We start from the raw sequence: 12,208 nt of genomic DNA on the forward strand, positions 1-12,208 counted from the left end.
CAGCTCAGCTCCCGCCCACTGCAACAGAAAACATTTGCATATTTAAGGGTGTGTTTGTGGGAGAGAAATACAATGCAGTACACGTTAAATTTGTCTTAAAAATACAAATATACTGTACATATTTACCGAAATATTAGAAATGACTACTAGATTGTTGTCATAGTTGTTTATTTCATCTTTGGGGTTTTTTGTTACTTATTGTGAACTGTAAACATTATAGAGGTGTTTAATATTACATTTCAATTGGCACACATGCCACACTGAAATACATTAGTCTACAGTCAACATCATGTGTTTGTTTATGTGTGTGTGTGTGTGTGTGTGTGTGTGTGTGCGCGCGCGCGCGTGTGTGTGTGTGTGTGCGTGTGTTGATATTATCAGTCTTACTTACCTCAGAGCTAACAGTTTTCCAGGTGTGTAGTTTTGAAGACTCCACTGGATTTCTACAGTCTACTTACTGTTACTTTGCTGTTCATTCTTGTCCTCCCTCTGTCTGTGTGTGCATGTCTGTGTTTGTGTAGGTGTGTGCGTGTGTGTATTTGTGTGTGTGTGAGTGTGTGTGGAGGGGTATCCATTGTCAGTATAAGGTCACAACAAAGAGGCATTTCAGTTCCCCACAATGCAATGCTCCTGGCAAAGCCAAACTGCGTGCCCCCATTTCTAACATACTCATACACAAGGTACTCAATCACACGCACACAACAACACACACATATACACACAGACACAGAGTCATAAACAGTGAAGCAACTATAAACAATTTAGACATGACTGAGCCTCACAGCGGACTATTTTACCTTCCTATTATCTATTTATGGACAGGTAAGTCATTTTAATTTATCATAACAATCATGTTGTGTTATTTGTTTAAATATGCAAAATGATAGCTTATTGCTTTTTTAGTGAAATCACGAGTGCCTAAATAATAAACTTTTTAACTTTGTTAAAAACACGTCAAACATGTTGAACATAAAGTAAGGGAAAAACATTTATTTTATAAAATCATAAAATTGTCTCGAGGGTTTTAAATCTTTTCTTAATTTATGTTTTACAAATACAGAGACTAGTCTTAAGAAAATATAAAGAGGAGTATACAACTTTTTCTTGCTTTCAAATCAACAAACAGAAATTAAAGCTCAAACTGAAATCATTTACATTTTATTAGTTAAATTTAGTCAATTATATTTATGTATTTTTGATTAAAGATTACATTTGACACTCTTTTTATTATTGTGTATTGACTTTAACATTGATATTATAAATTATTTTCTTAACAAACCTAAAAACATCTCATTTTAAACCATTGCTTCATCACATATCACAGACCTGTTTTTAATTCATTCCCATTTATAGTTTAATGTAATGCTCTAATCTCAGCCTAAATAAAACGTTTGTTTTTGTAATCCTTTCTCACCTGATCCTCCATCTTCCCTCAGGAGGAGTAGAGGGAGACATGCTGGCTTCTCTTGCTCCTCCAGTCCACCTGTCAGGTGAAAGATTCGGCTGGACAATGCTGGTCTGTATGGTCTCTGACTTCAAGACAGGGCACCTAGAGGTAAACTGGAGGTCACCATCAGAAAGTCACATGTCCAGCTCGCTGTTCAGACTCTCTGTAAACAGTAAGCATCGCAGCCACAGTGCTGTGGCAACCATCACTGTGGCCACCAGAGACTGGCCATCGTACAGCTGCTCTGTGACTCATCGACGAAGGCCCAGAGTGAGGAGGAGACATCATACATCCTCAGTAGGTAGGACTATAGACGATAAGGTGTGAGGACACCAAAGTGTGTTCTTAATAATCTTTAATATAAACAATATAAACGGGTGGTCGACCGCTTGGTGCACCAATTGCCCCATAGGGATAAATAGAGTTTAAAAAAAAAAAAAGCATCATATTGTCTAATTAACACATTTTTATCAAATCAGGTCATCAAGACAAGTGCCATGAAGAGGAAGAGACGGGAGGTAAATATGAAAGTTTTGTTTTTTTTCTATCCCAGGGACTTTAATTGCAAATGTAGTCTCATGTGTTGGTCTGTGTGGTTTGATTTCCAGATGTGGTTGTTTGGACTAACACAGTGGTTGTCCTGATACTGAGGCTACTTCTCTTGAAAATAATCATCTTTAACACTTTGCTGACCACATACGCTGTTATTAGGTGGTAAGAGATAAATCTGTTGACTTTATTATGACTCATCCTCCTAGTGTGTGGAATGTCTCTTTTTTTAAGCAATGTGTAAGTGTCTCAAAGATCTTAACCATGAATTTGAACTTTCAGATGATTGGAAAAGGAAGCCTACAGATGAACCATGTGACCTTGAAAGGAAACAAACCAAGAGGAAAACTCTTTATTGTCTGAAGAGGATTTCTGCATGAGTTGGGCACAGTCCACTCTTGAACTTGACCTTAATAGAATGTTTGTACACTGTTTGAATCTTGTGGTATCAATGCTAAGTTATCAGGACCACTGAGCAGCAGGTCTCAGTGCTCTGAGTCTTCAGCGCGCCTTTTCTTGTTGACAGCCAGGTGTTTGCAGCCTGTGACAGTTGACGACAGATTATGTTTGTGAGGCCAGACCTGGTATCTGATCCAAACTTAACCTCAGACAGGTGGGTTAGCACACATTTTGCTAAGCATATGTTTGAGAGAAACTCTTTCTTACTTTTTTCAACTTACTTGGATTACAAAGGAGATTGTTGGGAGGACATAAGTCTTGATGATAGTTAACAAAAAGGACAATTAGCCTGAATGTGACATGAATCAACAAAAATGACGCTTGAACCATTTTGGATTTATTGTTGTTTTTTTAAATAAAACGCTTGCACACTGTTTTTTGAGCACCTTGAGTAACACAGACATAGCAACAAAGCACCACTAAGTGGCAGTACAATCACATCTGACATTATTTAAATTATTATCCAACAGCAAGAATATGGAGCTTCACTTCCTCTACAGGACTCTACGTTCATAAATAAGTTAAGTATTTTAACATTGATCAGCCACTCATCAAAGTGACACGCACAAGATGCCCACAACTGAAAACCAACTCATACATCCAACCAAATGGGCATAATACTACAGAATGTTACATGTTGTAAGGCTCATAGTCTGAAAAGTCTATTAGATATTCAATGGTATACATCTTCCACAACACACAGCTGGTTTGCAGTGTTTTGTATCTTCAATGCATCCCAGTTAGGAGCAGCTCTTCAATCCTGGAATCAGGAGTAAAACTGTCTACAGTAGAAACATTTAAACACAGAGAGAGTGAGGAGGAGACGTGCTGGTTTAAACAGTGAGTTCTGATTGTTTTTGTACATTAAACTATAAATTAACTTTCTTTGGTTCAAAATAAAAAATAAAAAACTGTGGCTGTTTGTCACAGGCTCTTGGCAAAAAAGGTGGGAACACCTGCAACATGATTCTCAGGGGAATGAAAAAACACTAACACAGCCACACACACGTGCACACACTCGTTCACATATATTTGAAATCAGGACTGGGAGAAAATAAACAACCGACAAATTCAAAGAGCAACATATAGTACTGATGGCATTTGCTTTAAAAAAAAAAACTCATAATACATTCAAAAGATAATAACTCACATTGTCTGATGTTACAGGAGACGCTGAGTCAAATCAGCTACTGGAAGAATGATGCATTTGAACAAAGATTGCAGCTCCTTGGATTCAACAGACTTTTAGTTCAAAGTTCAAATTATTCATGGTTCTGAAGTGAACCTTCAGTGAGAAGTGATGAAGAAACACTGATGTAGATTGGTAAAAAAAAAAAAAAGAAATTAAATAAAGTGCTTCTGTTAAATCATCCTCTGTCTGAGGTAAAAAAAGAAAGATCACATCAAATGACACAAATAAAACCCTACAGCATTACACTGTGCACTGAAGACTAGCTATTTACAGTTTAGAGAGTATATCCTCACTCTCTTCACCCACTCAGGTACATATGTGACTCTGTCAAGTGTCATTTCCAGAGATGATGACAGATTATTTAAAAAATCCTTTATTAAATGTCCAGTGTTATTCACCAGACGACTGATTCTAAGGGTAAGATGCAGTTCTTCTACAAAAGTCGGGTTCACGCTAAGTGTCCAGCCTGCTACTTCCGCTCTATGTGAGACAAGTGAGTGATCAGTAACAGTGCTCTTAAAAAAAACTCTCTTTCTAGTGCGCCCCCACTTATGCAGGCACACACAAAGAGTTGTGCTCCCTATCTTACATCAGTGCTAAGATCAGAGCACACAGAAGGGCAGCTGGAGAATAACAGTACAAGGTGGACAAAGCAGAGCTGCGAGGGTAGATCCTCCATCTATCCTGGTGAGGGTGGAGACTCTCCATGTCTTTCTGGGCACTGTACGCGGCCACAGTGAAGTTAGCATCCCCAGTGGTTAGGAGGTCAAACACACAGGAGTGATAGTAAATGTCCTGCACCTCCAGCTGTTCCCTGCATCGCTCCTTTGCCCCCTCTACCCCGAAGACCTGCATGGCACCGTAGGGGGAGGCTTGTGTCTGTGAGGCGTATTCTGGCCTATGCAGTTGCTGAAGCTGCAGGCCCAGTGCAGGAGGGGAGAGAGGCAGGGGAAGGTGCCCCGCCTGATCAATTCGCTCTCCGCTGGGGCAGCCGTTCAGACACAGCTGAAGGTCCTGGGTGGCATCGTAGGCTTGAGCCAACTCCTCCGGAATCCGCACTGCGAGGGTCAGGTAGCGGCCCAGCTGGCGAACAATCACTGTGACACCGATGTATCCGGCGTGCAGCTCCACATGGTGCCCCGGGCTGCGCTCAGATATCCACAGAGCCCGGACTTTTCCAGTTGAACCGTCTGCACCTGCAGAAGAGTGAATGGGGTCTCCACTACTGATTGTCCCATCATCAAAGGCAGCAGGGAGGCCGTCTGTAACGGCCTGGTACACCCTCTGCTCTGTGCACCCCTCATACGGTTTAAAAATGATAGTGACCTACAGACAGGGAGAAATCGAGCATTAGGTTGACTCCAGTAACTTTATCAATTCAAAACTGTGTTTTGTGAATGACAAACGAATCAAACGAAAATGCAAGAACTGATTCAATTATACAAACAACTGAATCAGTGTTTGAAAATCATTAGTCTATTTGAATAAAAATTGATCTCTAACTTTTTATAGCTTCGTATGTATGTCACTACAATACAATTGCATCCAGTTTAAGTTGAAAGTGAATTAATTAGCATATTTTAGTTGAAAGTTGAGCCTCTCTTTTTGCTATTTATATGTCCAGATCTTAGAAATTAATCAAGAACAGTAAACCCAGAATACTTAATAATCCATGTTAGGATCCATGTTAGTACTGTAGCCATAGATCGTACAATTTCTCTCTCAGTCATACACATCCACAAACATATTCACAAACAAAAATAACATTCAAATATTACGCAGGTAATTGATTGTCATTATACTGTATTTGAAAAATTACCTAATTACTTTTTTACCAAGTTTTGATTTCACAAAGACACACACTGGGCTCCAGTGGTGAGTGGAGGCAGTGCTGGATGCAGGGTGTGGTGTGAATATTATAGTTCCGCTGAATTGCTGCTTTGTTCACATGACAGACGTGAGGAATGAGGCCTGGCAAGCCATTAGACCTGGAGGGCTTGAGTGTGTTTGTGTGTGTGTGTGTGTGTGTGTGTGTGTGTGTGTTTGTGAGTGTGTGTGTGTGTGTGTCCCTAACATTCATGACTAATAACTTGCCCCACCTCTGACACAAGGTCAAAGCTTCAGCTCCACAGTTTAGCAAACGCACTATTTGCTTAATGTGTGTGTGTGTTTGTGCAAGTGTGTGCATGAATGAGTGTCTGCAAGGGTGTGTATGTGTTTTAATAATTAAAGCTATTGACTGAGCAAGAGAGGCTAGATCATCGAGGGAAACATCAACAAAGCTTTTTTAACACCACAAAGATCACCTTGTGTGGCTTGTAACCCATTTGGTGATGTTTGGGCATGTATTTTTTGTCAAACAAGCATATAGTTCTTTAACACATCGCAGTGTGAAATATGTCAAAGGTAAGCTAGGATACCTACACACATACAAAGACTTAAGAGACCTACACACTTACAAGGACTTGCAGAAAGACACAAGTAAACAGTGGGTCCTTTCACACATATCATTCCATGTTATTAGAGGTCAGGCTGCATGAAACCATTAACCCAGTTAGGTTTCCAACACAGCTGCAGTTACACAATAATGATACACAACCACTCACACCAATAAGTCTGACTGACAAAAAAAACTGAGATAAAACTGTCAGAAGAAAAAGTTTTCCAGACACAAATTGATCAGATTTCTAAATCTAACAGGAACTGTATTAATAATCATTAACTACTCTCATTTAACCTCCTCCAGCCCTAAAAACCCCACAAGCCTTGTTGTTCTCATCTCACCTTATTTGTTGCTGTGGCACTGGAGCCAGGCACCACAGGGACATTAGTGACCTGCACCGACAGATAGTCATTGTCAATAAGAGGCCACGCCCCCTCCACCTTACAGGTCTGGAAGCTGTCCTTAAATGTCCTTAGGTGGGGGTCCCCAAACAGCCCACAGAACAGGTACCCAGCCCGAGAGTGGCTATGAGTGTGGCTGTGAGCATGGGTGTGTGTATGTCCATGAGAGTGTGCGTGTGCGTGCTGGGTACGGCTGTGGTAGTTGCAGGGCTCGTGCAGCACCTCAGGGTGCGTGGAGGACGTCGGTCCGTCTCTGGAACAGTTCCTCTGGCTCATGAGGTCTGAAATGCCCAACACGGCTGAGTGGAAGACCAGGTTCCCCCGGCAGGACTTGGCAGTCCTCTGGGTGCAGGCCGAGTATGCACGTAGAGCCTTGCAGAACTCTGCGTGGAAGCCATCAACAGCTGGGGTCAAGTGTGATGTGAGAGAGACGAAGTCAGTGGTGCACTTCTGGATACGACACTGAGAGGTGACAACCTGGCACTGACCTGAGAAGGAGAGAGAGAGAGAGACGCAGAACAATGTTTGAAACATAATGTTAATACAGTGAGAGATAATCAGCCAAAACATCTGCTACTATGAGCATTTGATGCATTACCAGCTGGAATTCACAGAGAATGGAAGGTTTCTGTGCATAAAAAAAAGAAAGAAAAGATAACTGCTTGCAGACGACTTTGAACCTAAACACACAAAGCAACAGGCCTGTTACATTAAACCTAATAAAATTCAAAAAAGAACTGGCTGCAGGATGAAAGTCTTGATCAATCAGCCGGCTGCTCTGTGAGTGTAATAAAGCTGAAGTGTAATAAACCAAAGAGCAGCCAGAGGGAGAAGATAAAGACATTGTTTTCCACCAGCAGAGAGATAATACTGCTTGCATAGTCAGGGAACACATAACACAGTACACAGAGAGAGTAAGACAACACAAGGTGTGCTGTGCATAGTAACAGACCACCTGACTTGTTCACTTTCAGTGAGATTCATTGGCTATCTTTGCAGGCATTATTATGTGATATCGTGAAGCTTAAACACCCACACACACAAACGATAAACCCACAATCGTGGAAGTGCATTAAGCAAAAATAACTTTGAGCTATATTTTCATTTGTTTACAGATGGACACCACAGGAATGCTTCCTTTCCTACCATTTAAACAGATACGTTGACAAAAAAATGCTTTATCTGAAAATGCTTTTATCCAATGCCAGATTTCTGAATTCAACAAGGGTCAAACCAGCCTTTTATATCATAGATCATCAGAGAGAGAGGGAGAGGGAGTCAGAGCGAGAGATTAGAGACCAGACCTAATGCATCAGTCACAGCATGCTCCTATTAGATTAGGCTGGAGAGAGGCTCTGCAGTGTATGGGCAGCTGCACGCACATGCACATGCACGCAAGCATACACACACACACACACACACACACACACACACACACACACACACACACACACACACACACACACACACAGCCTCCTTAGAAAGAATGTGAGTCGTGCTTCCATTAAAAGGCACAAACAGTTCATGATCTTCAGATGGTGGGATGATCAGAAGCAAAACCAGAGAAAATGTGTTTTTTACTGAAATCAACAGATTCTTTTAATGTCACACCATCACTTAACAACCACAAGTTTCCACTGAAACGCACACAGCACACTTCTTTGTACATGTATTTGATTTTGGGGGCATGAATGAGTCGAATGCCACCATTTGGGGGCAGTAGTGTTCTGAGTTTTAGAGAACAGGGGTGCAGGTACAGACCCCCACTCACACAACGCTTCAGAATGTCTCTCCTGCCTGTTAAATACTGACACCAACCCACACAAGACATATACACACACGTACACAGACGGCCTGCCATGCCAGCGACCACTGTACAGACAGTCTGAGTACTGAGGACACATTGTGTCTTTGACTTGCGCTCCAACAGCCTCCTTCTCTCCCTCCATCTGAGCTGCAGAACCCAAATACCGCTCGCAATCTAATCAGAGCGAGTTTATTCTCTTCGAGGGTATCAGAATCATGAGCAGCACGAAAAACATACAAAAGCCCTTATTCAGAGACAGATGACGTAGCAAGAAGGGAGTTCACTCTGAAACTGATGGACCTGGATTAAACTTGGTGGCTTATAATACAACATATCTGCTAAAGTATCATAACATCTACAAAGTTAAGAATGCCATCCTTTAAGCACAAGTAGATTTCAAAGCACAATTTTGGTCTTCAAGGCTTTCCATCATCCGTCCTTTGTGAAGTCCTCCATAAGCTTTCTTTCTATTCATGCACAGCTGTACTTTTAAAAGAAAATATAATCAAAAGAATACAAATAAGCAATTTGTGGTAACTTGAGTTCTGCTGATGAATACTGAATTTAGAAGAAAATAGACTTAAGAAGAAAATAAAGAACTGCTCATGTGAGGAAATTACACACAAGGGCCAGGTAACACATCTAGACTCTGGTTTAATCCACAGGAGTATGTTTTTTAATACAGACACCAATAGGAAAACGTCCTATAAATATGAAAAAATATTACTCACTCAACTCCATTCTCTCAGCTGTTTTATTCACCTCACATGTCTCATCTTTTCTCTTACAGATTGCTATTTTTCCTGAGCAAAAACATTTCCTCCCATCAGCACTAATACAGCAGGGCTCTGATGTGTTTTAAACCTGCAGCCCTCTCAGTCTGATTCCCCAGTCACCTCTCTCCATCACATCCCGAGGCTCTCTCATTCCCATCAGACAGAGGTCAAAAGATCCTCCAGCTGGATCTCTTGGGTCGACGGCTTCGATTCTTTGTCTCCCTACTCGACAAGCCTCAGACTTCTCTGATATCTAGAGATCAAGAGAGGATCTACTGGGATCATCTCTCAAACTGAGGGAATAACTCTGTGAAGTGCTTATTGATCACCTTGTTGTGTGCACTCTAGCACACTGAGCTTAAATCAGACAAACAGCACCTGCAAGCTCAGAGACACAAAGCTTCACAGGAGCCAGTACAACATGCACTCGACACTAAGAGTGAACAATAATCGACATTCCAGACTCCTGGTCCAAACAGACACATGGAACGACAATGGAAAATACCTTTAAATGTACAAGTTAAAACAGATAAAAACATTCTGTTTGGTCAAACACTGAAAAATCACACACATTCTTTCCACATGACGCACTTGGAGCAAAAGGTGCCAAAAGGGTCTTTAATGTGAAGTGGGTCTGTCTGTTCCCACAAGAGAGCAGGGGCTATTTTGTCCTGCTGCCTGAGCTGTGTTAAACTAATTACTGGAGGTGTGACTGCTCATCAGACAGCCGCCACAACAGCCGACCCCCTGCACACAGCAACACACAGAGCTGGCTTCTGGAAAGAGGTCATTATGCAGCTTTTGAATGAAAAATGCATTGTGTGTCTTTAACAAACATTAGGAAATTCATTTGAAACTAACATGTAACTCTGTGAATCACAGTTCAAGGCAAGAAAATTAGTTATAAGAATATGTCAGTGTTGATATTCCTAACAAAGACTCTAATTACCTTTGATAAACACGTTTCTACTGACATTATTTGTTTTTCTGTCCAGCATTTGTCTTTAATCTTGCCGTTATTATAACATTAACAATCACAAAAACAGGATACTGCTGTTTAGTAATGCTATCTTAGTGCTTTTTTAAAAAAGATTCTACATTTTCAAGCTTTAAAAATCATTTTTGATGGTGGATTTTGTGTTTCATCACACAACTGTGGACAAAGTGCATTCAAAATCAGGTGTCGGATTTAAAATACAATACAGAGCTGAACAAAACTTTGAAGCGTTTTTTTTCCCCACATGGGATGTATTATGTTATTTTTGTTTTAGTATTCTGGTCGAAGCTGTATATTTGCTCATAAGGAGAGGTAGTCCCCACTCTTCCCCTCCTCCATGAGCCATTAAGGGGCAGACAGGAGAATGACGGCCCAGGAGAGAGGAGGAGAAACTCGATCCGTCCACAGACTGCTGCACTGCCGCTGAAGAGAGAGCCATTGTCAGGCAGTTCTTGGCCCAACACAATGATTACTAACACTTTGTAACTAATAAAGTAGCTCTGATGACGAGAAATGCAAAAGACTGAGGGGGAATGTTGTTGTTGATGTAGTTGTTGTAACAATGCGTATTTGTAAAACCTAATGCGTAAAATTGCCCATTAGTTTATAATGACACTAGTGGTTGCAGTGGTGCGGTGTAGTTGGTTACCTAAGTGAGCTCCGCAGCAGAGAGCGATGATCAGCAGCAGCAGTGGCCGGAAACGGCGCAGCAGAGACGGGGAGGCGAGGCGCTCAGCCCCGCGGCAACAGCATCCGGCTCTCCCCATCCCCGTCCATGCAGGGCCAGGAGGGGAGAGAGCACAGATCTCCGAGGGGTGAGGAAGGGTGGTGTCCAGGCCTTCTCACTTCTTCTTCTTCTTCTTCTTCCTCGCTCTTCTCTCCTTCCTCTCCTCCTCGGGTGCGCAGGGGCATTAAAACACAGCTGCTTCGCGGAATGCAGGGCGGAGGGGGAGGAAAGGCAAAGAGAGGAAAAACTAAGTAGACGCAGAAGTCCCTCCGACAACACTTTAACTTGAACGTAGGTCCAGATCCACGCCAGCAAGTGATAGAAGTGCGCGACCTCGCCGGGTGGACTTTTTGCCTCGGTTGGGATCACTCCGTGCTTTGCTTTCTCGTCCCAAACACGCACAATCTCATCTCTCTCTTCCTCAGCAGGCCGGGATTTCTCCTCCACTCCTCCCCTTTCACTTTCTCCTCCTCCTCCGGCAAATCAATGGAGAATCAACCTAGCACTGTTGGCGGAAAACCCGCCTATCCCCCCACACCACACACTCAAAAGGAGAGAAAAAGAGTGAGGGTCTAACAAGTAGGCATGATGAAGCTCCAGGCCAGTGGTGTCCAAAGTTTTTCTCTTGCGGGCCAAAATTGTCGCGTTAGAATCGCTCACGGGCCACAGGGTTTTTTTTGTTTTTTGTTTTAAATATTGGAAGGAACTTTTTGTATTTTGACCTCTTCAAAAAATAATGTAAATACACAATAACTAATTGCAGTGGGAAACTGTTGTTCTTTTTGGAAAGAATAGTCAGGCTTTTATAGGTCTCCCTCGCTAACATGAAAAAGGAAAAAAAGAACGAAATATGCCATCTGATGAGGCCTGGGGCCAAAATCTTCTGATTCTTCGATTTGAAGTCAAGGGCCACAAAAAATCCACTCAAGGGCCACAAATGGCCCCCGGGCCGCACTTTGGACACCCCTGCTCTAGGCAGTAGAAGTAAAAAAAAAAACTAAAAAAAACCTTAGTGAGATTGCCATTAAATCTCTATGCAAAAGGGAATAATGGCTTTCTATGGAATCACTGTTGTGGGAAAAAAGATCTTGCAAGTTATAATGAGTTAGTGTCACAAAATAATGACTTAGTATTACAATATAATGAGAAAGTTTCTCAATATTTTGACTTAAACTTGCATCCCAAAGTTCTGTACACTATAGCGAGCTTTCTGTCATTGCTATCAAAAAGAGGTAGACACGCATGGTTTTGTAGCACTGATGTAGAGCAAGCGAATAGGAGAGATATTGTTGTGCTCTCAAAACCAAGCTAAACAGATGTGAGTATTGTGTATTCATTTATGAGTGCGATTTTATCAGCAGTCATCTGATAAAATAGCCTACTGTATCAGTAAACCAGATTTATGCCAAC

At 41.8% G+C, this 12,208-nt stretch overlaps 1 protein-coding gene and 1 long non-coding RNA gene across 2 annotated transcripts; one reads left to right on the top strand and one right to left on the bottom strand.

The window, feature by feature from the left end:
• Window positions 1-699: 699 nt before the first annotated feature.
• Window positions 700-1,962, top strand: LOC306829284. The gene is made up of 3 exons (XR_013779848.1): window positions 700-822; window positions 1,437-1,748; window positions 1,927-1,962. It is a non-coding gene; the product is annotated as an uncharacterized lncRNA (long non-coding RNA).
• Window positions 1,963-2,770: 808 nt separating this feature from the next.
• On the bottom strand, window positions 2,771-11,272 carry rgmb (repulsive guidance molecule BMP co-receptor b). The gene is made up of 3 exons (XM_079352256.1): window positions 10,721-11,272; window positions 6,432-6,979; window positions 2,771-4,973 (listed from the first exon to the last, which is right to left on the bottom strand). The coding sequence occupies exons 1-3, from the start codon at window positions 10,836-10,838 to the stop codon at window positions 4,233-4,235; spliced, it is 1,407 nt and encodes a 468-aa protein (XP_079208382.1). The 5' UTR covers window positions 10,839-11,272; the 3' UTR covers window positions 2,771-4,232.
• Between the last annotated feature and the right edge of the window lie 936 nt (window positions 11,273-12,208).

This window comes from Symphodus melops, assembly GCF_947650265.1.
Source record: "Symphodus melops genome assembly, chromosome: 1".
Classification (NCBI taxonomy): domain Eukaryota; kingdom Metazoa; phylum Chordata; class Actinopteri; order Labriformes; family Labridae; genus Symphodus; species Symphodus melops.

Bases quoted from the DNA above. Each gene is read 5' to 3' on its own strand.
- rgmb (XM_079352256.1), bottom strand. From the start codon at position 10,838: ATGGGGAGAGCCGGATGCTGTTGCCGCGGGGCTGAGCGCCTCGCCTCC. The intron at 6,980-10,720 runs GTAACCAACTAC...TCTCCTTCTCAG, and splicing joins CTGCTGCGGAGCTCACTTAG to GTCAGTGCCAGGTTGTCACC. The intron at 4,974-6,431 runs GTGAGATGAGAA...CCCTGTCTGTAG, and splicing joins GTGCCACAGCAACAAATAAG to GTCACTATCATTTTTAAACC.